The sequence below is a fragment of the Enhydra lutris genome, unplaced genomic scaffold, assembly GCF_002288905.1.
Source record: "Enhydra lutris kenyoni isolate GAN:26980312 unplaced genomic scaffold, ASM228890v2 scaffoldscaffold5, whole genome shotgun sequence".
NCBI classification, from domain to species: domain Eukaryota; kingdom Metazoa; phylum Chordata; class Mammalia; order Carnivora; family Mustelidae; genus Enhydra; species Enhydra lutris.
This window is the reverse complement of record NW_019154089.1, coordinates 30,280,365-30,307,886: the sequence shown is the minus strand read 5'-3', so window position 1 is coordinate 30,307,886 and position 27,522 is coordinate 30,280,365. Positions and strand designations below refer to the sequence as shown.

General features: G+C 37.2%; 1 protein-coding gene across 2 annotated transcripts in view; it reads right to left on the bottom strand.

Annotated features, from left to right (window-relative positions):
• The window catches only part of LOC111141256 (SRY-box 30), a 30,276-nt gene extending 4,909 nt beyond the window's left edge, over positions 1-25,367 (bottom strand). The window contains exons 1-4 of one of the 2 annotated variants that reach the window (XM_022493702.1): positions 24,365-25,367; positions 22,351-22,590; positions 20,776-20,955; positions 13,797-14,289 (exon numbers count right to left, since the gene is read on the bottom strand). In XM_022493702.1, coding sequence (XP_022349410.1) covers positions 13,797-14,289; positions 20,776-20,955; positions 22,351-22,590; positions 24,365-25,367 — 1,916 coding nt within the window. The remainder of the gene's footprint in view (positions 1-13,796; positions 14,290-20,775; positions 20,956-22,350; positions 22,591-24,364) is intronic. The other variant, XM_022493703.1, reaches the window with a different exon arrangement.
• Positions 25,368-27,522: the final 2,155 nt, after the last annotated feature.

The following is a 27,522-nucleotide window of genomic DNA, read 5'->3' as shown; positions in this document are numbered from 1 at the left end:
ACACACACACACACACACACACACACACACACACACACACACACACACAGGAATATTATGCAGTCATAAAAAAGGATGAGATCTTGCCATTTGTGACAACATAAATAGACCTAGAGGGCATCTATAACAAGTGAAATAAGTCAGACTGAGAAAGACAAATACTATATGATTTCACTTATAAGTGATATCTTAAAAAGTAAATAAATAAACAAAAAGCAGAATCAGAACTGTAAATACAGAGAACAGTTTACCTCAGAATGGGAGGTTGAGCAAAATAAGTGGAGTGGAGATACAGTCTTCTAGTTAAAAAGTAAATAAGTCATAGGAACAAAAGGTATAACATAAGCAACATAGTCAATGATACTATAATAGCAATGTTTGGGCTCAGATGGCAGCTATACTTATGATGAACATAGCATAATGTATAAACTCATCAAATCACTATATTGTACATCTGAAACTAATATAAAATTGTGTGTCAACTATACTGAGAAAAAAAAAAGAGAGTTCCTGGGCAGGGGGGCCGTGACTCTGGAACAGAGGATAACAACCTAACTTTTTAATTGAATCTCCATAATAAGTTAAATTAAAAATATTGTTTCTATCAGAAAGATTTAGAATGGATATTAAACTCTGGTTTTAAAGATCTTTTCCAAATAAAATTTTTGCAAAGTGAACAACCAAAAAGATTATTTTGCTGTTTAACAAACCGCTTTTTTAAGGCAAATCTAAAAATTCTGCCATCCCAATCTGTTTCCTAATTTTTTTTTTTTTTTTTTTAAGAAAATTCTCTCTTTCAAAGGCGCAGAATGGGAATCATAGGAAGGGGTATACAAATGTCCAAGCGAGAGTTCCCTGGACTCATGGACTCCATCTAGTGACAGAATAACATAAACATTATAACCACACTCAGCAAAACCCCCAAGTTGAGGGTTTCACTTCATGCGCCCACATTTTTTAAAAAAGGTCAACTTTGTTTTCTTCCCTTTAAAATATAAGTACAATTGACAAACTAGACTATTATCTCAAACACTTTGAAAATATGGAGGTATCTTGAGTGGTTTGGTATCCCACCCCCAAATCTCCCAAGTGCTGGGTACCCTTGTTAAATATCACAATAATGAGGCTAAAGTTCCAAAATGTTTCAGGTTTCCTTTCCTACTGCCACATCTTCCTTCAGGCATTTTTAATATAACACATGTGTCCTGAACACATTATCCTTTTAGCTAGTATGACTTTGCTTCTGTAGCTCTTCTACCCTCAGCCCTCCATCCACAGAATTACACAGATACCTCTCCCTCCATAAAGCACTCACTTCAGCTAGAAACAATTTACCCACTATTTGTTTTCAGGACTCAATGTAAGCAAGATATTACATAAGACTTGGTGGAGAATTTAATTTTAAAAGAAGATCTAGAATCTAGGTATATACTAGACATGTGCTAAAGTCTATAATGCAAACTCAAACATTACATGGCCATATAGATATGTTAAAAACACATTATATTCAGAAAACAGATCAATTAAGATAAGAGTAATCCTAGAAGTTTGCATGGATGAAAAATAAGTTCAGAAGCACTGTGGTGTAGTGGGAAAAGCATCAACTAGAATTATTAGAATGGTAATATTAGCCAACATGTTAACCAACAATAAGCATTTAGTAGATTCTCTAGGCATTAGCCAAGGAGTTTATGTGTTATCTCAATTATACTTTAGAACAACCATATGAGACAGATACTGTATCTCCATTTTACAGCTGGGAGTAGAGAACCTTAAAGAGATTGAGTAACTTGCTCAAAGTCATATAATTAGCGAGTAGTGAAACCGAATCAGGCAAGCTAACTCTAGAACTTGTTCTCCTAACTACTGCGCCACACTACATGGGTATCTACTCTGCCACTTAAAAACCTGGTAACCTTAAGTAAACTAAGTTTTTCTGAGCCTTGGACCCCTTATATAAAACAGAGATAATATCATCTGTTCTGCCAACTTAAAAGATCTGTCAGGAGGAACCTGAGAGAGGATATCTATGCATACTTTAGAAATGAAAAACACTTTTAATGTATTATTATTTAGTTTTACAAGAAGTTACAGGTAATAATACATTCATAAACTCAGACACTTACATGTGTGTATAACATAGATTTTCAAAAAGAATGCAAAGATAGAACAAAAACTAACTGAAATGCTGGCATGTAAGAGGCAAGATAGAAGTGGGGAAGAAATAGGCAAAGAAGCTAGAGTTCTGAGAATGGACTTTGCCTTATGGTTTTGACTTTGAAACCACATAATTACTTTACATAATTTTAAAACAAATGTAGTATTTAAAAAGTAATCCCTAAAAATTAAAAACAAATGAAAACAGATGAACCCCAGTTATACAAGTTGTAGTTGCCTTAACTACACAAACATTATATCAAGATAATTTAAATCTGGTATTTTTCTTGTACCTTCCTGGTAAGATACACCCTAAAGAGAAAAGAATCACAAACAAATCTTACACTGCATTGGTAATTTTATTGTTTGTGATAGTGCTGCTTTGAAACTACTGATACAATTGTTTTGAAGTTATTCTCTCTCTATATATATATATACATACATATAAACACACATCAGAAAAAAAACTATGTTTGGTAGGATAAAGCAAATATGTTATTACCATTAGGAAACAAGATTTTTAGGGGGAAAGATACTAGCACATAAGATCAAAGCACCTCATTTGAAACTACAATATTAAATTTACTTTGGAAATATCAACATACACTCAGGAAGTATTTTTCTCATTCAAAAAAAATACATATTTTCTCATATTCTACACTGCAAATCCCTAGATACTTTTTTAAATTCAGTAGCAATGAGCATCCTTATTGCCTACATTGTGATTTCAGTAAAAGGAACCTGGATTTCTGGGTAAAATGGCTGATTCCAGGTCTGGTGTGTACAAAATGTACAAGATAAGCCTAGGACTTATTGTGCCAGAGAACAAAAAAGCTATGAAAGATTAAAGACACAGGATATAACTTGTAGCCAACTGGACAAATCAAAAATAAATAAATGGATAATTTGAGCATCAAAAGATATAATAATGATTGCAATGTATCAAAACATACCAAATATACAGAAATTTACTTGTTCATGATGGTGTTCCTAAACACCAAAACAAGACTCAGTGATATGAGGGGAAAAAATCAAGAATTTATCCTACCCTTCTGTATTTCTGAGTAACCAGTTGAAGAGGGTTAAGTTTTTCTTCAAAAAAGCATTCTAGCTAATGAGTGAAGGAATACTGAATCAAAAAATCACCATTTTGCAATCTCATGTTTCTAGGCAACAATCCCCATAGGCACTAAAATCATTGCACTGGTATTTCTCAACCTTAGCTGACCATTACAATCACCTGAAGAAACTTTTAAAGAAAAAAAAAAAAAAAAGAAAGAAACTTTTAAAGAATTCTGCTGCCCAGGTCCCACACACACAAAAAGTCCAATTTATTTGTTCTGAATTCTTCAAGTGATGCTACTGTATAGCCAAGAATTGAGAAGCATCACTTACCTATCATGATAATACCTGAACCTACAGATCATTCTTGACATCACTATTAGAATAAAACAAACGTTATGTACCTCTTGATGTGATACACTACAAATTACACAGCACCACCCATGAGGTATCATTGCCAAAAAAAGAGAGAGAGAGAGAAGAGACAAATGAAGAGAAAGGGGGAGAATAAAAGCAAAAAAAAAAAAACTGAAACTGAATCAAATCAAGTTGCAAGAGCTATCATGTTTATATTCCGCTGTTTACACATACCATAGTTTATCTATTCACCTACTGAAACACATCTTGATTTGTTCTGTTTTGGCAACTATGAATAAAACTGCTATAAGCATCTGTGTGCAGATTTACACATTTGTGTAAACACAATTTTCTTTTTCTTTCTTTTCTTTTCCTTCCTCTTTCTTCCTTCCTTCCTCCCTCCCTCCCTCTCTCTCCCTCTCTTTCTTCCTTTCTTTCTTTCTCTTCCTTCCTTCCTTCCTTCCTTCCTTCCTTCCTTCCTTCCTTCCTTCCTTCCTTCCTTTCTTTCTTTCTTTCTTTCTTTCTTTCTTTCTTTCTTTCTTTCTTTCTTTCTGGTAAATACCAAGGAGTGTGATTGCTGGGTCATATGGTAAGAGTATTTTTAGCTTTATAAGGAACTGCCAAACTGTCTTCCAAAGTAGCTATACCATTACGCATTTCTACTAGCAATAAATTAGAATTTCCTTTGCTCCACATCCTGACCAGTATTTGGTGTTCAGTGTTTGGTGTGTCCATATTTTGGATTTTGGCAATCCTGATAGATTTGTAGTGATATCCCATTTAAATTTGTAATTTCCTAAAGATACATAATGTGATACATCTTTTCACGTGCTTAAATGCCATCTGTATATGTTCTTTGGTGAGGTGTCTGTTCAGGTTTTTTGTCCATTTTTAATAGGCTGTTTTCTTATTGTTAAGTTTTAAGAATTCAAATATTTTGCACATTTTGTGTAACAGTCCTTAATCAGATACATCTTTTGCAAAAATTTTCTCCCAGTCTGTGACTTGTCTTTCATTCTCTTGATACCACATTATTTGATATAGTAGCTTTGTATAGTAAGTTTGAAGTCAGGAATTGTGAGTCCTCCAAATTTGTTTCCCCTTCTCAAGATTGTTTTAAAACTATTCTGGGTCACTTACAATTCCATATAAACTTTAGGGTCAGCTTTTCCATTTCTGTAAAAATAAGTCATTGGGATTTTTGAGAGGGATTGTATTGATTCTGCAAGTCACTTCGGGAAGTACTGTCTTCTTAACAATAGTAAGCCTTCTAAGCATGAACATAAATACTTCACATTTATTTAGATCTTTAATTTCTTTCAGTAATGATTTGTAGTTTTCAGTTTTTAAGTCTTGTACCTCTCCCTCATTAGATTTATTCCTAGGTATTTTAGTCGTTTTGATGCTACTTTAAATAGAATTGTTTTCTTAATTTCCTTTTTGGATTGCACATTGCTAGTGTATAGAAAATTCAAGTGATTTATGTATATTGATCTTATACCCTGCAACTTATCATTAGCTCTAATAAACTTCTGCAGATTCTTTAGGATTTTCTTTATATATATAGGATTTTCCATACATAGGATCATGTGTAAAAAGAGATAATTTTATTTCTTTTGTTTTGGATGTCTTTTTTAAAAATTTTTATTTATTTTTATAAAATTTCTTTTCAGTGTTCCAGAATTCATTGTTTATGCACCATACCCAGTGTTCCATGCAATACGTGCTCTCCATAATACCCACCACCAGGCTCACCCAACCTCCCATCCCCTGCCCCTCCAAAACCCTCAGATTGTTTTTCAGAGTCCACAGTCTCTTATGGTTCGTCTCCCCCTCCAATTTCCCCCAACTCCCTTCTCGGTGTCTTTTTTTTTTTTTTTCTTGCTTAATTTCTCTGGCTAGAACTTTTAGTACGATGTTGAATAGCAATTGTGAAAGCAAACATCCTTTTCTGGTTCCCAGTCTCAGGAGGACAGCTTTTGGTCCATCATCAATGAAGATGATATTAACCTTGGGTTTTGTTCAATGTTGAGGAAGTTCTTTTCATGTTGAGGAAGTTCTCTTCTCTTCCTAGTCTGACGATTCAGTTTTGAAATCAGGAATTGTTTTTTAAAATAAAAAAGATGTTGGATTTTATCAAATGCTTTTTTTTTCTGCATCAATTGAGATAATCAGGTGGTTTTGTTCTTCATTCTATTTATAAGGTGTATTACACTGATTTTCAGATGTTACATACATTGCTAGGGTAAATCTCACTTGGTCTTGGTATATCATCCTCTTAATATCCTGCTGGACTCAGTTTGCTAGTATTTTATTGAGCATATTTTACAACTATATTCACAAGATATATTAGTCTGTAATATGTGATGTCTTTGTCTGGCTTTGGTAGCAGAGTAATGTTGGTCCTAGAAGTGTCCCTTCATATTTTTTGGAAGAATTTGAGAATTGGTGTCAATTCCTCTTTAAATGTTTGGTAGAATTGACCAATGAAGCTATCTAGCCTAGGGTTTTTCTTTGCTGGGAGGTTTTTGATTACCGATTCAATCTCTTTTTTAAAAATTAACATATAAAGTATTATTTGTTTCAGGGGTACAAGTTGGTGATTCATCAGTCTTACACAATTCACAGTACTCACTATAGCACATACCCTCCCCAGTGTCCATTACCCAGCCACCCCATCCCTCCCCACCCCCCTCCAGCAAACCTCGGTTTGTTTCCTGAGATTAAGAGTCTCTTACAGTTTATCTCCCTCTCTGGTTTCATCTTGTTTCCTTTTTTCCCTCCCTTCCCCTATAATCCTGTGTCTTGTTTCTCAAATTCCTCATAACTGATTCAACCTCTTAATATAGGTCTGTTCAGATTTGCGTTTTCTTCTTGAGTTGGTTTTGATAATTCACTTATTTGTCTACTTTAGGTATCTAACTGGTTGGTGTACAATTATTCACTGTATTCTCCTATAGTCATTTTTATTTCTTTAAAGTTGGTAGCAATGTACCCAATTTCATATCTCATTTTAGTAATTTATGTCTTCTCTTTTTTTCTTAGTCAGTCTAGCTAAAGTTTCACCAATTCAATTGATCTTTTTAAAAAGCTAACTTTTGTTGATTTTCTTTTATTTCATTAAGCTCTCTTTTTTCTCTTCTTTACTTTTCTCTAATCATTCCTTTCCTTCTGCAAGCTTTAGGTTTTGTTTGCTCTTCTTTTAGAAGAGAAGGTTTTGTTTGCTCTAGTTAGGTTGTAACGTTCTTGTTGATTTGAGATCTTTTTGAATGTAGGTCATTGCAGCTATAATTTTTCTGTTACTCTATCATGGTTGGAGAAGAAACTTTGTATTATTTAAATCTTTCTAAGTACTTTTGAGACTTGCTTTGTGATCTAACATATGGTCTATCCTATGTGCAATTGTGTGCCATTATGAAGAATCTATATTCGAACATTGGGTGAAACATTATATATGCCTGTTATGTAGTTGTTCTTTCCAGTATTGTATAGTGTTCTATTTCCTTATAATCTTCATTCATTTTGGAGGAATGATCTATCCATTATTTAAAGTATTCATAGCTAACATCATATTCAATGGTGAAAAGCTGAAAGCTTTTTCTCTAAGATTAAGTTTAGGAGGGGTGCTGGGTGACTCAGTCGGTTAAGCAACCAACTCTTGATTCCAGGCTCAGGTCATGATCTCAGGGTCGTGGGATTGAGCCCTGCATCAGACTCCATGCTGAGCAAGGAGCCTTCTTAAGATTCTTTCTCTACCTCTCCTTCTGCCCTCCCCTTTTTACGCTCTCTCTATGAATAAATAAGATCTTAAAAAAAGAAGAGAGTAAGACAAGGATGCTCACACTTGCCACTTCTATTCAACATAATATTGGAACTCCAAGCCAGAGATATCAGGCAATAAAAAGAAATAAAAGGCACCCAAACTGGAAAAGAAGAAGTAAAACTGTCTCTATTTGCACTGACATATTATACTTAGAAAACCCTAAAGATTCCATTGAAAAAAAAGTTAGAACTAATCAACAAATTCAGTAAAGTTTGAGGATACAAAATGAATAAACAAAAATCATCTGCATTTCTATACACTAAAAACAAGCTATTATAAAAAGGAATTAAGAAAACAATCCCATTACAACTGCTGCAAGAAGAATAAAATACCTAAAAATAAATTTAACCAGAAAGGTGAAAGACTTGTACACTGAAAATGATAAGACGTTGGTGAAAGAAACTGAAGAAAACATAAATAAACGGAAAGATATTCTGTGCTCATGGATCAAAAGAAGTATTGCTAAAATGTCTATACTACCCAAAGGAATCTATAGATTCAATGCAACCCCTATCAAAATTCCAGTGGAATTTTTCACAGAAATAGAACAAACAATCCTAAAATTTGTATGGAACCACAAAAGACCCCAAAGTCAAAGCAATCTTGAGAAAGAACAAAGCTAGGGGCATTATACTCCCTGATTTCAAACTATATTATAAAGCTATAATAAAACAATATGGTATTTGCATAAAACCAGACACAGATAAATGGAAAAGAATAGAGAGGCCAGAAATAAACTCACACATACATGGTCAATTAATTTACAAAGGAGTCAAGAATATACAATCAGGAAAGGATAGTCTCTTCAATAAATGATGTTAAGAAAACTGAACAGTCACATGGAAATAATGAAACCCCTATTTTATGCCATACATAAAAATCACCCCAAAAATTAAAGATTAAAGACTTGAACATAAGACCCCATATCGTAAAATTCCTAAAAGAAAACATAGGCAGTAAGCTCCTTGACATTGGTCTTGCTGATGATGTTTTGGGCTTGACATCATAAGGCAATAAAAACAGAAATAAACAAGTGGGACCACATCAAAATAAAAAGCTTCTCCACAGCAAAGGAAACCAGTAACAAAATGAAACAGTAAGCTACAAAATAGGAGAAAATATTTCCTATATCTGATAAGGCCTTAATATCCAAAATCTATAAAGAACTCATACAAGTCAATAGCAACAAAACAACAATCCAATTAAAAAATAGGCACATATTGGGGAGAGTATGTGCTATGGTGAGTGCTGTGAAGTGTGTAAACCTGGCGATTCACAGACCTGTACCCCTGGGGATAAAAATACATTATATGCTTATAAGAAAATAAAAAATAAAAAAATAAAGATGAAAAAAAAAAAACCAATACCAACATACCTCAAAAAAAAAAAAAAAAAAAGAAATAGGCACAGGATCTAAATAGACATTTTTCCAAAGAAGACATACAGATGGCCAACAGGTACATGATAAGGTACCCCAACATCACTAATCATCGGGGAAATGCACATAAAGAAACACAATGAGACATTACCTTACACCTGTTAAAACGGTTTTATAAAAAAGAAAAGGACTAACAAGTGTTGGTGAGGATGTGGAGAAAAGGGAACCCTTGTGCACTACTGGTAAAGTAAATTGGTATAGCCACTATGAGAAATAATACGAACATTCCTCAAAAAATTAAAAATAGAACTGTCTTATGATCCAGCAATTCCACTTCTGGGTATTTATTTGAAGGAAATGAAGACACTAACTTGAAAGAATAACTGTACCCCCATGTACATGTACAGAAGAAATTCCATATATACAATTGAATATTATTCAGCTGTATAAGAGGGAAGAAATCCTGTAGTAATATGGATGAATCTTGAGGACATTATAAAATAAGTCACAGAAAGACAGGTATGGTATGATCTCACTTATACATGGAAATTAAAAAAACATGAATTCATAGAGAACAGATTGGTGGTTGCTAGAGGGGGTATGGGGGAGGAAATGGGCAAAAAAGGGTGAAGGTGGTCTAAAGTTACAAACTTCCAGTTATAAGATATATAAGTCCTGGAGACATAATGTACAGCACTGTGACGATAGTTAATAATATGGTGTTGTATATTTGAAAGTTGCTGAGAGACTAAATCTTAAAAGTTCTCATAACAAGCAAAAAAAAAATGCATGTTGTACACATGAAACTAATGGTATATATCAGTTATATCTCAAAAAAATATTTAAGACATCAACTGTCATTGTTAAGTTCATCTATTTCTCCCTTAATTCTGCCAATTTTGGCTTCATATGTTTTGGGGACCTTTGTTGCATATGTATATGGTTATAATCACTGTATCTTTTGTTTTGTTTTGTTTTGTTTTTAAAAGATTTTATTTATTTGTCAGAGAGAGAGAGAGAGATCACAAGTAGGCCGAGAAGCAGGCAGAGGCAGAGGGAGAAGCAGGTTCCCTGCCGAGCAAGGAGCCCGATGTGGGACTCGATCCCAGGATGCTGGGATCATGACCTGAGCCGAAGGCAGCCGTCCAACCAACTGAGCCACCCAGGCGTCCCTCACTGTATCTTTTTAATGTATTAACTTTTTATCAATATGTAATGTCCTTCTTTGTCTACTGTAACAATTTTTGACATAAAATCTATTTTGTCTAATATTATTATAGAAGCCCATCTCATTTTGGTTACTATTTGCATGGAATATCTTCTTTTGTTTTTTCCCCTTTCAACCTATTTGTGTCTTTGGATTTAAAGTGAGTCTTTTGCAGATAGAATATATTTTGATACTATTTTTAATACATTCTTCCAATTTCTGCTTTTAATTAGAGAGTTTAATCCACTTATATTTAAATTGATTACCAGTAAGGAAGAACTTATTTTGCCATTTTGCTATTTTGCTTTATATATTTCATTGTTTTGTTTTTCCTCAGTTTTTCCATTAAGGTCTTCTTCTATACTTAATGGATTTTTCTAGAGGGCTACTGTGTTCCCTTGTTTTCTTTTTGCATATTTCTAGTTATTTTCTTAAATGGTTGCCTTGGAGATTACAATTAAAATCCTAAATGTATAACAATCTAATTTAAACTGATATTTACTTTCATTGGCATATGAAAACTCTGTATAAAACACCACTCCCACTTTATATTGTCATAAATTATATATATATATACTTTATTTATCCATTGACATAGATTTATAATAATTGCTTATGCATTTACGTTTTAAATAATACAGAAAAAAAAGAGAAGTTACTAACCAAAAATGCAGTAACACTGGGTTTTATAACTACCTATATAGTAACTTTTACCACTGTTCTTTATTTCTTTGTTTGGCTTTGAGTTACTGTCTAGTGTCTTTTCATTTCAGCCTGGAGTAGTCCCTTCAGCATTTCTTGTAGGACATGTCTACTAGTTCTGAAATTCCTCAACTTTTGTTATCTGGCAGGCTTTTATTTCTCCTTTATTTTTGAAGGATACTTTGTCAATTATAGAATTCTTGGTTGATGGCTTTTTTCTTTCAGCACTTTGTATCCCACTGCCTTCTGTCCTCCATGGTTTCTGATGTGAAATTGGCTGTTAGCTTTATTGAGAATCTCCTGTACAAGATAAGTCATTTTCTTCTAGCTGCACTCAAGAGTCTTTCTTCACTGTTGATATTTAATAGTTTGATTATAATGTATCTCAGTGTGGATCTCTCTGTATTTATCCTAGTTAGTGGTCATTGAACTTCTTGGATTCACATCTTTCTTCAAATTTGGATCATTTTTGGCCACTATCTCTTTAAATATTCTTTCTGCCCTTTACTTTCTCACCTTTTCTCCAGGAACTCTGATGATTATGTTGGTAGATCTGATGGTGTCCCACAGGTCCCTTAGATTCTGTTTACTCTTAACTATTTTTAATTCTGCCTCTTAGATTGGATGATTGCAATTGACCTACCTTTATATTCACTAATTATATTTTTATATTGATCTTTATATTCACTAATTCTTTAAATTCACTAATTCTTTACATTCACTAATTCTTTCACTTTATATTCACTAATTCTAGTCACTTTATATTCACTAATTCTTCTGTCTGCTCAAACATGCTGCTGGGTCTCCATAGTGATTTTTTGTTTCAGTTACTGTAATTTTAAGATCCAAGATTTCTATTTGGTTCCTTTTTATAATTTCTGTATTTTTATTGATTTTTTTCTCTATTTGGTGGTACTCTGTTTTCCTTGTTTCATCTAGTTCTCTGTCCATAGTTTCTTTTATTTCCCTTTAGCTCAAGACAGTTGATTTAAAGTCTTTGTCTAGTAAATCCAATGTCTGGGCTTCCTCGGGGATAGTTTCTGTTAATTTTTTCCTTGTAGATACCATACCTTCTTGTTTCCTTACATGTATAGGAAATTTTTGTTGAAAACTGGACGTTTTTAGTATTATAATACAGTATTTCTAAAAATCAGATTTCTGCCCCTCCCCAGGGTATGATGCTGTTGTTTCTTTTGAGTTGTACTTACGTGTTTCATTGGTGACTTTTCTAGACTATTTTTTTTTTAAAGATTTTATTTATTTATCCGACAGACAGAGATCACAAGCAGGCAGAGAGGCAGGCAGAGAGAGAGGAGGAAGCAGGCTCCCTGCTGAGCAGAGAGCCCGATGCGGGGCTCGATCCCAGGACCCTGAGATCATGACCTGAGCCGAAGGCAGTGGCTTAACCCACTGAGCCACCCAGGCGCCCCTAGACTATTTTTGTAAAGACTTCATTCTCTGTCTTTTGTGATTATTTAAGTCTCTGTTCCATTAACTTAGTGATTTGGCAGCTTTCCTTAAACATGTAGAGCCAGACAAAGCAAAACAGAGCAAAAAACACTCTCCCAGTCTATGCAGATTGTTTCCGAGTTGGGGTACTCCTTCAGTGCTTGTCCAGGCTGTTTACAGTTCTTTCTTAGACTCAATTTTCTACTTACACAGAGCCTAAAGATCAGAGGTGAAAGCTTACAGTCTTCTCAGGTGCTTGTTGAATATGTGTCTAGCCCTGGATGTGTGTGTGCCATTCTGGATTTCTCAGTATACATGGGAGCTTTTCAAAGCTCTTACTCCCCATGTACCTCCTTTCCCAGCCTCTTCTAGGATTTTCAGTGTGCCTCCTGCTTGCCCCAACTGTTGCCCCTTACCCCCAGAAAGCTGAAGTAGCGTATGCCTTTGAATATTTTTCACAAACACCACTTGAAAGACAACTCAAACCCTGAGAGTATTTTGAGGTGCATGAAACAAAGACAAGCCCTTGAACCAATTCTTCAGGAAGCCACCAAATAAGTCAAAATACACAACCATAATGCTTTGAGAAAAAAGGTCTATATTGCTTCCTCTAACAGCAAAAAGTTGTGCCAGAACATGAGTCACCGACCCCTCGACCACCACTAAACCATAAAACGGGGAACAGTTGTGGCAAGCTGAGGTAAGGCCTTGAAAACAAGCAATCTTATTATGAATTGGAGTAACATAATATATACCTGAAAAGTTCTTTGAGCTATTGGTATGCCTAAGTGGGAAGTAATTTTACTTTCCTAAATAAGTAACAATAGAAGATTGGTACTGAATATGTAACACTCTAATCTCAGTAGTAACTATCTACTTATGCACTTAACAATTGAAAAGTAGAACTTTTACTATATTAGAGTATTTGCTAGGAAGCTAAATTCTATCACTCCAAAATGAAAAATTATAAATTTGTTTTCCCTAGATGCTTTCCTATAAAAATCAATTCTTTCGCTGATAATTTATATGGGAATTTTTGGGGTTAAAAAGACCACTGTGTAACTTTGAACAAGTCATTAAACCTCCCAGACCAAGCACTTTCCTCTATAGTGTTGCTATTCAAAGTTTGGTCTACAAACCAACAGAACTGGCTTCACTTGAGAACTTGTTAGAGATGCAGAATATCAAGCCTACTATACCCTGGTATAGGATACTGCTCTACCCCAGACCTACTGACTCAGAATCTTCTTTGTAACAAGATCACCTAGGAATGATACACAAAAAGTAAGTCTGAGAGGCACAACTCTATGAATAGGGTATGGGGAGAGTAAGTAAATGATCTTAAGGACCCTTATAACTGATTCTTCCAAAAAAATCAGATCTGACAACATTGGAGCCTGTATTACCTTGTGGTGACCATCAGCTACAGCTGAGTAGCAGTTACCCCATTAGATGGGGCATGAACTCTCTTTGGCCTCCTAGTCCTCATCTAGCCTCCTTCGTGTATTTATGTTAACTGCTTGGCCCCTGTTCAGCCTCTAATCTAAATCAGATTCCAACCAGAATTGAGGGAGTCCCTTTCTAAATGAGGGGTACCTTCAGAGGTAAAAATTCATTATCTGTATGTGTCTTCAGGTGAAAGAAAAAAAATGTTCATTTACCTTGATGGGAAGTAGTGAGGTCCAGGTAGAAAGTAAGGGTGATGAAAAGAAAATCGTGGTGGTGTCCCAAACAACGTGGCTGGATGGCCAAGGGGAGGAGCTTGGTAGACATGTGAGTGTGGAATAGGAGGAGCCTGGGGGATTGGAGCACTTCTGGGACAAGTGGAAATGCTGGGATACTCCTTGGGAGGTTGGATGGTTGAGGTCGCAAATCTGGCATGGGCAGTACTTGCACTAGTTGGAATCCTGTTGGTGTTCTCCAGAGAGACAGGAGTAGGTCTCTTCATGGAGCGACTGGCTCCGGAGTGCAGCTGATGAGTGTCTGTTTGGGAGGGCCCAGCAAAGCGCTGGGGCGGGAGTGCTGGACGGAGGGGCAGACTTGGAGCCTGGATGCCCACCTGGGCAGTACTGGAGACGCTGGGCTGGAAAAGTGAGATGGGGCTTGGGCGCTGGACTGCAGGTGTGGGTAGTTGGATGGCAGGTGGGGCATCACCTTCAGAAATAAAAACAGCATAGGTCTGACATTAATTGAGTTGCTCCATGTTTTTCTTTATCCAGAATTTAATAAACTGTACAACCAGAAGTCCTCACTAACCATCTCACCTAATAACATTACCACATCACACCACTCTATTTCCTTTACAGAATTTGAACAAATTGAAATAATTCTGTTTACGTATTTTATATTTTTTTGTCTCTCTTTCCCATCTAGATTCTAAGTGCCATGAGAGGAGAGACCTGTTCTGTTTTGCTCCCTGCTGTATATCCAGGGCTCAAAAGTCTGTATGGCCTTCAACAAATATTTCTGAATAGATAAGTAAATGACTAAAGTTGAGTGATTGCGTGAAAGATGAAATCATACAAATGCTAATGTGTATATATAAATGTTTCTTTAAAAAAGTAATATGAAACTACTGACAGTGGTTACTTCTAAGGAACAATCATCTGGGAGAAGGGACAGGACAACGGGCAGCTAGACTTTTATTATATATCTATTGGTACTGTTTGAATTTTCTATTGTGTAAATATATTAACCTCACTTTGAATATTGAGATTTCAGGGTAGTATATGGGTCATTTTTCTACTATTTCATATACTTCCCTATATTAAATTGACATTAGAATGACATTTAATTTTTTAATTGAAAAAATAAACAATCAGTAAAATTATTTTGCTTCATTGCATTCAATGTCAATGCTATTACAAAAGGAAATTCCCAGGTGAGAAGAGGACTTGCCATAGGTCAACAATTTGTGACAGATATGAAAACAGTATTTTGCAGCAAGGCATAACAAATATGGCAGAATTTTATAGGTAGGTGAAACAATCATGTTTTTGAACAAGAGAGGACTACTAATTGAGTTACCAAGTTATTCAAATAGCACATTTAGCCTAAACTTAATTAAACTTTTCCAAAGAAATATAGAGGGAAGCCACAGCAATAGAGTCATGATCTGGTTTATTCCAGTGCAGTTAGATCTCCAGTGCAGTCCAATAACAGACTCTATGATTAGAAATATGTCTCTGCAAGAGACTGAAAGAAATGTAGATCTTTTCTTAGTGTTGCCCAGGGAAGGCCTTTCCTTCCTTCTTTCTCTCCAGAAAAGGAATATAATGCTCCTCTTAAACCTGCAAGTAGGGAATTAAGGGATCTATCTATCTGTTTCAAAAATGGCCCCTGACCCAGTCAAGCACAGACAACACAGGGTCAGGGTGTGAGTTACGCTGTCCTGACTCATAGTTGTTAAGGCTATGTGCCCCCCGACCCCTGTGAGGCACAGGCCTTAGACCTTTCCTGATTGATCAAGCATAAAATAATTTCCCTCTTCCATGTTCCCTTAGAACATGTAAGTCTATAACTTATCACAAAATATTATAAATCTCCGTTACTTGCTTCTCTGCCACCCCTACCCACAATCACAAAACCGGAAGCTTGAGAGCAGGAGCACTTTCATTCATACCTGCATCCCAGGTTTTGGCATGGAACTTGGCTAATAATAGTTAAGAAAGCTATAACTAGATGGGGGAAAAGAAACCCTAACAAATAAATCTATACCTGATAGCACTTCTACCATCGATCTGATATAAGGAGAACTCCCTTATCTAAACAACAATGAAGCCAGAATGACTTGTAATTGAATTATCACTGTACTCAAGACATCTGCTCCTAAAAGCTAGACCTCTGACCCAGGTTTCTCCACCCTATAGCTAGTACAAGAAGCTCTTAGTCCTCAGTAAAGAAGTATGATCTTCCTAGGCAAAGTAAAGTTATATAGACCAACTGGTATTATTTTAGTTACTGAAGAAAGAAGTAACTCATTTTTTAGCTGACATGAAATGTTCTTTTTTACCAAAGATATTTCTATAAAAAAGCAGTACGAGGCATGAGATGATAAATCATGCATCCTTTAACTCAATATTCACCAAGTAACCAACATATGTCAGGCACTGTTTTGGTCTGAGGTTAAAAATAAAATAGATGCATAGAGAGTTATATAGAAGTATAAGGAAGATGTCCTAAATGTTGAAATTCTGGTTGCTAAGCAGGAAGTTAAAGTCTGCAACATCCAGTCATCTCCATAAACTGTCAGTGAAGAGAGAAGACTTGTGGGAAGGGCAGAGCTCTAATGTATCAAACTTTAGATAAGGGATTGAAAAGACTAGCCAGTCATCCGTTTTCTCTTCTTCTAGCACATAGTTAAATTACCTTTCCCAGCCTCCCTTGCAGTCAAAGGAGTTGCCATGTGGCCAAGAGCTACCTAATGGATGGTAGAAGAGATGTGCACCACTTCTGAGCCTGGCCCCTGAAAACCTTTCAGGCATCATCTTCCATGCTCTTTCCTGTTCTGTAGATTCATGCACACTAGTCCAGTGGCCTTGGATGCCACATATTAAAGATGGCAGTGCCACAGCATAGAAGTAGTTTGTGCCCAGGAGTCACTCCTTCAAAGACATCTGTACACTGACTAGAAATACCTATTTTAGACTTTAAATGGATAAAAATAAACCATAATTCTCTTTAAACCATTATGTTTAGGTGCTTATAAAGCAGCTAGCATTATCTAATCATTACATGAGATAAAGAGCAGAATTCTAGATCTATGATATAATATGATAGGAACAAAAGAAGTTATTAATTTTTGATACTCCCCCACCATCTCTCCAAAAGGGAAAGAATCCACTGCCTGTACTGACTGGACAGAGGGTGCACTGAGGCTTTTGTTGTGTGACTGGGATAAATAGTGAAGGAATGAATAATGGCAGAAACTGAGAACAGACCAAATTTCTCTACAAGAAAAAGTTATATAGAGGTAGTATGGAGAGAAGGACCAGCATGTGGCTGAACAATGAGAAAAAGAGGCAGAGAGAGAAGGAGAGGGGAGAAAAATGGAGTAACAGGCAGAGACACAGAGATAGAGATGGGAAATGAAGAATTGGGATAAACACGGAACTGATTTAAAAAAAAAAAAAAGTGGGACTTTGTAAAGAGACAATGGTAACGAGGAGCCCCAAGATGACTTACAGTATGTTGAACCATGTGATTCTTCCTTCCCTGCCCCCATCAAGAAAACCTACAATAAAGAACTACATCACTTTTCAAAGAATTTTTGAGCCAGATTTGTGTTTCTCATGGACATGATACTTTGCTGGAATGGATCTTAAGGCAAAGAGAAGGCCAGATTTTTTTTGGATTATAACTGTATCAGAATAATGGAGGTTTTTTGGTTTGTTTCAGTTAAATAACTGAAAAGGCACCATATATCTACTACCAAACAACTAAAATAGTAGTAAACTTTTTGAATTAAAAATTTAGAGAAAATGTATAAATTCAGAAGAGTGAAAGATGTCAGCAGACAATATAATAAGGCAAACCAATTTTGGGCTTTAGAAATAAAATGTAGAGAATAATTCACCAGAAAATTCATATATGTATAAAGTGACATTTAAAAGCCAGCCTAAAATAAATATAGCTTCCACCAGAGTTCTAGAAGACTTTAAAATAAACAAATTTGATATTTAATATAAAATGGGAATGCTGGCATAACCAGCATCAAAGACATTTGATAAAAGAAAGATATCTAAAAAGAATTCTGGATTATCATGCTGTAATCATTTTTGGAAATGAGAAATAGAAGAGCTTGGGATATGGCATTAAATATGAAAGACACAGTGGACACAATGCATTGGTCATAGAAATAATAACAGATAAGGTGCTATAGATGCCATCAAAGAAATAGTAAAATTACTTGTATTGTTATCTATTCTTTCTACAACTACCCTATAAGCTCTTCAATAGGAGACTACCAAGATACCTTTGTATTCTATCTCAAACACAGAGTTTGACCTATATTTAGTACTTAATAAACATTATGTAATGGGAGATAGGTAGGTAGGCATGCAAATATAACAGTAGAATATACTACAGACTGAGAAAACATCTGAGATGGAAATATTCACCAAAACAAGGGAGAATACCAAATTACATTGCTAGATTTCAAATAGATTAACTTAACGAGATAAAAATATACTAAGATGCATGCATCTTATTATGTATTATAGTACATAACACATAACTGCTTATTAGAACAAATAGGTTTAGTAGAATACACAGTAAAATGAGATAACCTTGATTGAGAACCAAATAATGGATAAAGACTAATACAAAGTACATGAATTCTGTATATGAAATATACAGGCAGTAGTGATCATGACATACTTATATTAAGATCTTAACAACAACAAGAAAAAACAAAAAAAGTCCACCCTGGGGTTATTAGATTTTTGGAAATACAGATGTCAGCTAGGGGGAAATAAAGCTAATAGGGATAACTAAAATTAAGAGTTCATTAAAAAATGAAGGCTATTTTATACGATAATGCTAAAAACCCAGAAGGAAAAATTGTGCCTCAAATAAATCAGAAAGTTGTTAATGGTTAACTGAGCAAATCAGAGAGAACCCATCAAAAAGGAAAGACATCTTTTAAAGATGAAAAGCTTGTCCAAATGTATAAAATAAGAAGTCCAAGTGTGTACGTGCAAATAAAAATTAGGCAGTCCAAAGGAAAATTGAAGGAGTCACATCTGAGGGACCTCAAAGTCAATGCTAAGTGACTCTATCACAGAAAGAAGAAACCCAGTGGAATCAATGGAATAGTGATTACAGTATAAAAGGCAACTGAAAGAAGAACAGAGAGAAGAACAGAAAGACTCAATAAACCCCTTCTGACACAAAAGACTGTAAGATGTCTGAAGCCAATTCATTTTCATAGCAGATATGTTAAGAATATATACACTACTGTGGTATAATGGCAAGTTCACAGAGTGTTCTAATCCAGATTGACAAAATTAATAGAAGTAGATCTTAGGTGAATGCCACCTAAGATCTGTAGAGAAACTCCAAGTCAGAACTGAGAAAATATTAGCTGAAGTAAATACAAATGGTCTCATAAGGCATTTAACTCTGGATAGAAGCGGATAAAAGAGAGGTCTTAGAAAAAGGAATAAAGAGAAAACATACAGATTACGAAAGTAGAAATCATAAATAACGTAGCAGACAAAACAAAGTAAGTTACGAAAAGCATAATTAAGCCTAGGTTGAAATACAGAATTAAAGGAGATACTGCCAAATAGTGAAGTATGGAAGTGCTTGACTGTGCTGGAAGAGAATAAGGCAATAGAATGAGCTTTCTGCATCTTCCTCTTGAGACTAGACATCTTGACTGTGGCTTTGTTGCTGTCAATTGCTATAATGATACACAGAGAAAAAAACATTGAAAATGTGTAATATTCTAAGAAGTCAATTTTTAAGATATCTAAACCTCTCAGCACATAGGGGTGGCTTTATTACCAAAAGGATCTGAGCAGGTGGAAACTGGAAAGAGCAGTAGTTTTAGGCCAAGTAATAGTAAGTAGTGAATGTATAAAGCTCTGCCTAAGAGATGGTTAAGATAGATTCTGGAAGAACAAACCCATGATGGGACAGCCCTACAACAAGGTGTTAGATACTAGTTTTTCAACTTTAAGTTATTAAAAGGAACAGACAGGAATGTTATAAAGAACTGATAATAGAGGAGAAATTTAGGTAAAGACAATATAGAGAACCAAATATTTGGTAGAAAATAGATTACTTCCACTGCTTGTCTAGAGCAGCAAGAGAATGGTCTTAACAGATCAGTCATCATTGCTAAATTCCAGAACAGGATGCTCTGTACCCCATTAGCAAGGCATTCTTTTATGCTAATAGTAAAAAGATACTCCTATTTCCTTTTGAATTACCTCATCATTTCCTGCATTATCTGCCTAATCTATGGGCTTATCCAATTTAGTTAAATAGTCTGAGGTTTTACACACAGAACATTTGCTACTCTGGCAAACCCAAATGCTTTCATATCTACTGAAATTTTTCTTTCTCCAATTTCATGTTTTTACTTTCCTCTTGATTTTTTCTCTTAATACTATTGTTCTAAAAATTCTTAAGTTAACAGAAACGAAATTTCAACTTAAGGTAAAATTTTCACACAACTATTAAAAATTCATAATCTGGGACGCCTGGGTGGCTCAGTTGGTTAAGCAGCTGCCTTCGGCTCGGGTCATGATCCCGGCGTCCTGGGATCGAGTCCCACATCGGGCTCCTTGCTCATCAGGGAGCCTGCTTCTCCCTCTGCCTCTGCCTGCCATTCTGTCTGCCTGTGCTTGCTCTCTCTCCCTCTCTCTCTCTGACAAATAAATAAATTAAAAAAAAATCTTTAAAAATTCATAATCTACTGGGACGCCTGGGTGGCTCAGTAGTTTGAAGCCTCTGCCTTCGGCTCGTGTCATGATCCCAGGTCCTGGGATCGAGCCCTACATCAGGCTCTCTGCTCAGCGGGGAGCCTGCTTCCCTTCCTCTCTCTCTGCCTGCCTCTCTGCCTACTTGTGATCTCTGTCTGTCAAATAAATAAAATCTTTAAAAAAAATTCATAATCTATAATAAACTCACCAACTGGATGAGTGATGGTATTCTGTAGGCTGGGAATTACCACAGAGTAGGTAGGTGAGCGATAAGGATATATTGTTGTAGGATTTGTAGAGATGATATTCTGTGTGGTACCAGAAAATACATTGGAAACACTTAGAGGGAAGCGTTTTCGCTTCCCTGGACGAGGTTGATAAACCCAACCTATAGAAGAAGATAAGCAATTTTTAATTGGAACATAAGGACCCTATTTAGCCTTTAAATAGTTCTTTTCACAAAAAAAAAAAAACTTCTTAAAAAAATTATTGTCTAAAGTAAAATGTCTTTTCCAACTTTATTATGTAATTTCTGTGTATTTTAATGTCTATATAGTTCCCAACTAGTGGTCAATATTGTAACCCATAATTCAAAGGAAGAGTGAGATCAAATGTTTTATATCCAAAGACACATATTGAATCCACAGTAAAATCGACATCAAAGACACTGAGTTTGAATCCCAGAGCTTTTCCTTTACCTATAAAATAATGCCCCTGTAAGATATTCATTTCCTCCTGTTCCCTCTCTTTCTATGAGATATAATTGTCTATATCTTACAATGGAATGGTCATTAATGACCATTCACTATTTTTATACCTAGCTTAGGAAGAGTCACTCTCCTAAACTTGGCAGTCTCAAGTCCACAAACAACCCAATTTCCTTCCAAAGTCAGAAGAGTGGAGTTTAACAGTTTGCAGCCATTGTATAACCAGAATAACTGGTTCTCTGTAACTGTTGACTCTGACACCCAAAACCTTTCTTCTCATATTTTAGAAAAAAATAATTATTTTCTCATCATGCATGATCATGTTGGCCATACACTTTGCCTTTACCCAAGCTTAATCGAAATGCCCTCATGGCTGGGGAGTAAATCAGAAATTGTTTCAAACTACATCATGATGAGGATAAATTTGGCAATTAGAAGACATAACTGTGTTCTGATAACCATATAACATCAAAATGGAGCATGGTGCCAATCCCTGCATTCTCATTGTCTTTAAGTGTATGATGCGTATTTGTTTCTGCTGCTATGATTTTAACTCTTCATTTTCTAGTATATTTGCAAAATTGTAGACTTACATTCTGGAGTTTAACTTCATTAAATTCATATCTGTATATTTAATCAAAACCACAGTAAAATGGGTGCCTGGGTGGCTCAGTGGGTTAAAGCCTCTGCCTTCGGCTCAGGTCATGATCCCAGGGTCCTGAGATCGAGCCCCACATCGGGCTCTCTGCTCAGCAGGGAGCCTGCTTCCCCCCCACCCGCCCACCTGCCTCTCTGCCTACTTGTGATCTCTGTCAGGTAGATAAATAAAATCTTAAAAAAAAAAACAGCAAAATTATGTCCCCCGGTTTGTTATTAGTTGGCAAAATATGAGACCAGATATTCTTCTACTTGCTTCTATTTAAGAGAATGTATGCCCTGTGTCAATTCCATCATTACTATACTATTAGCCTTTATTCTTTTTATTTTACATATCAGATTAGAAAAAATATGCATTTTTGTCTAATCTTTACCTAAATTAATTTAAAAGAAATTAGAAAGAAGTTTCATTTGATTACCAGGAAATTCCTCTCTGTGCTTTTCTTTAATCTTTTGTGCTTCATCGTAATAGGGTTTCTTTTGTTCTTCACTAAGTTTGTTCCACTCTAACCCGAGCTGGACACTGATTTCTGCATTGTTGGCTGCTGGGTTAGCTTTAGCTAGTGCTGGCCGGTGAATCCTTGCCCAAACCATAAATGCATTCATGGGTCGCTTCACATGACCATTTCTGTCCTTACTGAAGGGAGTATCTGGTATTCCTACATGACAAAAATTAAAAGACTGAATTAATGTGCCATACACACAGATGCAAACACAATGTTAAAATGAAGAGCACCTTCATCTATATTTATTTTTAACTGGAGGAAATAAAAGAACTGCCAGTATTCCAGAATGCCTCATAACCCCTGAACTCAGCATTCTAAATTGTAGCTTAGAATGACTCTTCTTTTCCTCAAAAAAATAATATTGTTGAAGATATTGTAGGAGTGATAATGTTGAAGACACCGTAAACTGTTGGCTTATTACTTCCTTGGGCTTTGGTAATACCTCTACCAAGAGTTAACATTTAGTTTCTTGCCCATTTAAAATCTTCTATTACTGGGGAACAGGAACTAGGACTTACTCATAACTATAATCTTAGCCCAGCTAGGTGCTCCCTAAATGTTTAAAGGAACTCATTTACATGCCCCGGTAGTGTCCGTTAAGTAAAAATATTTGTAACATACTATATTCTATTTCATTATGAAGGTGAAGCTCTTGCCAAAGTGGGTGATTGACACTAATCCTATGACCTGGGAGAAAAAATAAAAGAAAAATAGTAAAAGTGACTTTTAGAGAGTCATAGAACCAGTTGAAATTACAATAAAGGAAGGTGACTAAATTCACATCTCTCACCTAATTCATCAAAAACAACTGTCTATAAACTTCTTATATTGTCTCTCTTTATTTTAGTTATTTATTATACAAAATTTTTTAAGATGCACAAAGGATTAAATATTATAAAGAAATCTTTCCCTTTCTCTCCTTTAGAAAATGAAGCTTATAAAAGAAAGAGGGTGACATGGAAAGGATCAGTAAGGAAAATAAGAAAACAGCAAATATAAAGTGAATAAAAATATGAACTGATGGTATGATTTTCCATGATATTCATTGGCATAAAATTATCTGAATTTTCTAACTATATATTTGTAAATAATGAGTAGTGACAAAATATCTATTTGTAGTTGTTACTAACTATCGTCATTTTTGAAAACAATTTCTAGCTTATTCTATCTTCATTTTCTGTATTTCTCTACATTCTTAGCTTTTAGAATACTAAAGTATTACATTAATCATGTACTGTTTTCTTAGAAAAATGGTTACTATTCATTTTTAAAGAAGACAAATCACCTCCAAATTCAGTATAAACTTTCCTAGTTGAGTATAAACATTTTTTCATTAAACACTATTTAAAATTTTCTTCTTGGGGTGCCTGGGGGGCTCAGACTATTAAGCATCTACCTTTGGCTCAGATCAGGATCCCAGGGTCCTGGGATGGAGCCTGAGGTCCTGCTTCTGCTCAGTGGGAAGTCAGCTCTCCCTCTCCCTTTGCCTCTCCCCTCGTTTGGGCTTTCTCTCTCACTCACTCTCTCAAATAAAATGTTTTTAAAAAATAAAATTTTCTTCCTGATACACGTAAAAATATTGAACTACTACAACAAAGTGTAGCATAGAAACTGAGGGCTGAAATAACGGTGTTTATAGTGAGAATATTCCTATTTTGTGTATAAACATTAGTCACCTCTAAATCTCATCATTCACTGGGCCTTAAAATAGATTTTTAGAAAAATGTTTGGGAATCTTGGAACATCTTAGTGTATTTTACTGGTATGTGTACAAGTCAATTGGAAGTGATACCTGTGCAGACTTTGCCCTGTAATGAATCAGTTCCATGATTTTATTTTTCTAGTTTGGGCTTCTGAACTGCTGACATGTCAGCTATGGGGCAACACAGATGAAGTTTGAAAACCAGATTCCCCTGCCGTCTAATACCTGCATCTGAGGGAAGCACGGTGAGCGGGACATCTTTGGTTTCAATTTTTACAGAAGGCTCCAGTAAGGATTGCATTTTAATAGGCACTGGTGTCAAGGGGACCTTGGTCAACCGTATCAGCTCCGAAGGCGGAGGTCCCTGAAATTGGATCCGGGCTCCAGGGGGGACCGTGTGGAGAGTCAAAGGGATCCTGAGGTCTTGCTGGTGTGGCCCAAAGGCACTGGATGGCTGAGCTAGGATGACTTCTTTGTTGCCGTGGACCAGGCCATTGGACGCGGGCTCCGTGCCCAGCCTGCAGTCCTCGCGGAGTCTCTCGGGCTCCTCTGTTTTGATGACTCCTTCTCTGATGGTAGCCAGGTTTTTGCCTTCCCCGCCTTTCACCACGTCCCTCATGACCTCCTCCGCCTCCAGCTTGCCCTTCTTCTCGTCCCAACCGTGGCAGTCGAGAGCTGGCCCCGGGCCTTCTACCTTGGCCGTCCTGGAGGACCTAGGGCTTGCCTCCACAGGCCTTCGCGTCCCCGCCGACGGATCCAAGTCGGTCCCCTGCTCCTGCTTCTCAGCCTTGACGTGCGGCGCCTGGGACTGCACAGGGTGCAACTCCGGTCGGCAGGGGGCGCCGTCGGACGCGGGCGGAGGCGGTGGCAGCAGCAGCAGCTCGGGCCTCAGCTGAAGCAGCCGTGCTTGCGCCGGTGAGGCGACGACGCCTTCGTCCCGGGCCTGCGCCAGCGGTGGCCCTGGCGGCAGCAGCAACACCTGCTCCGGCAGCAGCCGCCGCGCCGCGGGCTGTACACCCGACGCCTGGGCCTCCCCGCACGACGAGGCCACGGTCGCAATGGCGGCCGCGCACGGGGTGGGCGGCGACGGGGGGAGCTCCGCGGCCGCAGTCCTAAAGGAGGTGCTCTCAACCGGCATCTGTGGGGGAGCAGGGCGGAGCGGGCGCGGCGGGGTCGCCCGTGGCAGTTGGCGCGGCTGAGGTTGCGGTTCCGGCCTGGCTCTCTCCATGGGGGGAGGGGGACGCCCCGGCCTGGTCCCGGCCCGGATTGTGAGCTCAGCCGTTTGTTGGCGACCTTCCCCCTCCCCCTTTCGGTTAAGACTCTTCCAAGGTCCTTGCTACCCAGAACCCTACGCGGTTCAAAAAGCGGCCCTCCGTCTTGGCCTCACCCAATCACAAGCGTCCCGATACCCCCAGCCCTCCAATCACAGGCGCATTCTGCGGCCCTTCCGGCCCTCGGCTCTCTCCTCGTGCTGGGCCCTCGAATCACCCGTGATGGCCTGGGCTGTCGCACGTGCTGCCCATTTTCCCCCCTCTGACTTTGCCTCTCTTCCGGAGTTCTCATCCGGCCGTTGTCCTTAGTTACCCCTCCCCCGCCCGGAGAGCCCGACAATGGTGTTGCCCAGGAGACGGTGCGGTTCCACACCACTGACCTCCGGAGGATAAAGTCCAGTGAGTCCCGTAAGCGGCGTGGGGAACCTGGCCTTGTATGTGCGATTTGCTCTGCCGAGTACACCGAAGGCGCCGGGCATCACTGGGGGCCTTTGGATCCATACCAAGGGGAAAAGAGGGGGAGGCTTTGCAACTCCCCCTTTTGCACAATAACTGTACTATTAAACTCTGAATTAATCATAAGGTTCTTTGGGCCCTACTTGCAGAAACACATGCCAAATCCCGTCTCCTAAAAAATCCTAATGGCCTTCCACCGCCATTACTCTGTTCCAAGCTTCCATCATCTTTCGCCTGGATACTGCCGTGGCTGTGTGAATAGTCTCCGTTTTCACCCTTGTTCCACTATGTTCCAGCTGCCCGAGATCTTTTTTAAAGTGCAAATATAGTTCTGTTCTGTCACACCTCGCGCTCCTAAATATTCCCATGGCTCCCCACTGACCCCATGATAATGGTCTAATATACTTGCAAAGCATATAAAGCCCCAAAAGGCTATGGCTTTGTGGACTCCAGCCACCCTGGCCTCTCATCATTCTACCGAAAGGGGCTTTGAACGCTGTTCCCCTCTTGTGTCTCCTTGCCTCCTGCTGCGCATTTTTAAAATCGCAGTCCAAATGTCACTTTCTCAGAGAATTCTTATTATCTGATTCTGAAAATCAGGTCAGATCTCCTTTATGCACTCATATGTCCATCATTTCTTTTAAAACTTTTACCACAATTCGTGATTATGTATATCTTTATGTCATTATTCTACTGACTCCACTACTTAACTATAAACTCCTTGGGGACAGGCAGTGTTTTGAATCCTCAATGCTGACCCATAGAGCCTGGCTTTAGTAGGCATTCAATAAACACTTGTTAGGTAAATAAGGACTGCCATAGTCTAATAATAACATAGTAATTACCACCCATTTTAAGAGTTTACTCTTATCCTAGGCGCTGCTCCAAGTCCTTTCCATGATTATGCTTCTCCTTTTCCAGGACTGTGCCTATTTTCATCAAGAAAAAGAAATCTTGGATTAACATTTGCTACATTTCTAAATGATGTCCTGACTAAAAGCTATAGATTTATCTTGAGGCAGATGATTTTTGCAACCAAGACAAGTTATCTTTCAAAGAAGATCTGCCCAGTTCTCTAATGCCCTGTTGTCCAATGTGACAAACAGGAGTTCTTATACCTGGCAGGTAGACAGGGCCGTGGCTCTCCTACTTTATTATCTTGGAACCATTTGCACCCACAAAGATGATTGAAGATTCCAAACAGCTTTTTATTTATCAATATTTGTAGTTTTATCTGTCAATATGGTTTTACTTATAAATACTTGCCATATTATAAATAAAAACTAAGGACTTTAAAAATGGTTATCAATTCATTTAAAATATCAATAATAAACCTAGTATATATTAACATATCACAATTTTATGCTAACACTATGTTTTCCTCAAAATGAGAAGAGTGGCATTTAAATCTAGTGTCTGGCTTAATTTTAAAAAAAAAGAACGAAAAGAAAACAGTTGGATTCTCATGTCTGCTTCATGCAGCCTGTTGTGTTTTACATGTCATATGGAATACTTCACTGAGCATTCAGGAGGGAAGAAGTGATAAAGGTAAATGTTGTCTTAGAATTACTGTGAAAATAGTATTAACCTACCAGACTCAGAAAGAATTGGTCCCTGAATCACACCTTGAGAACTGCTGAACTAGGGTTTAAATAG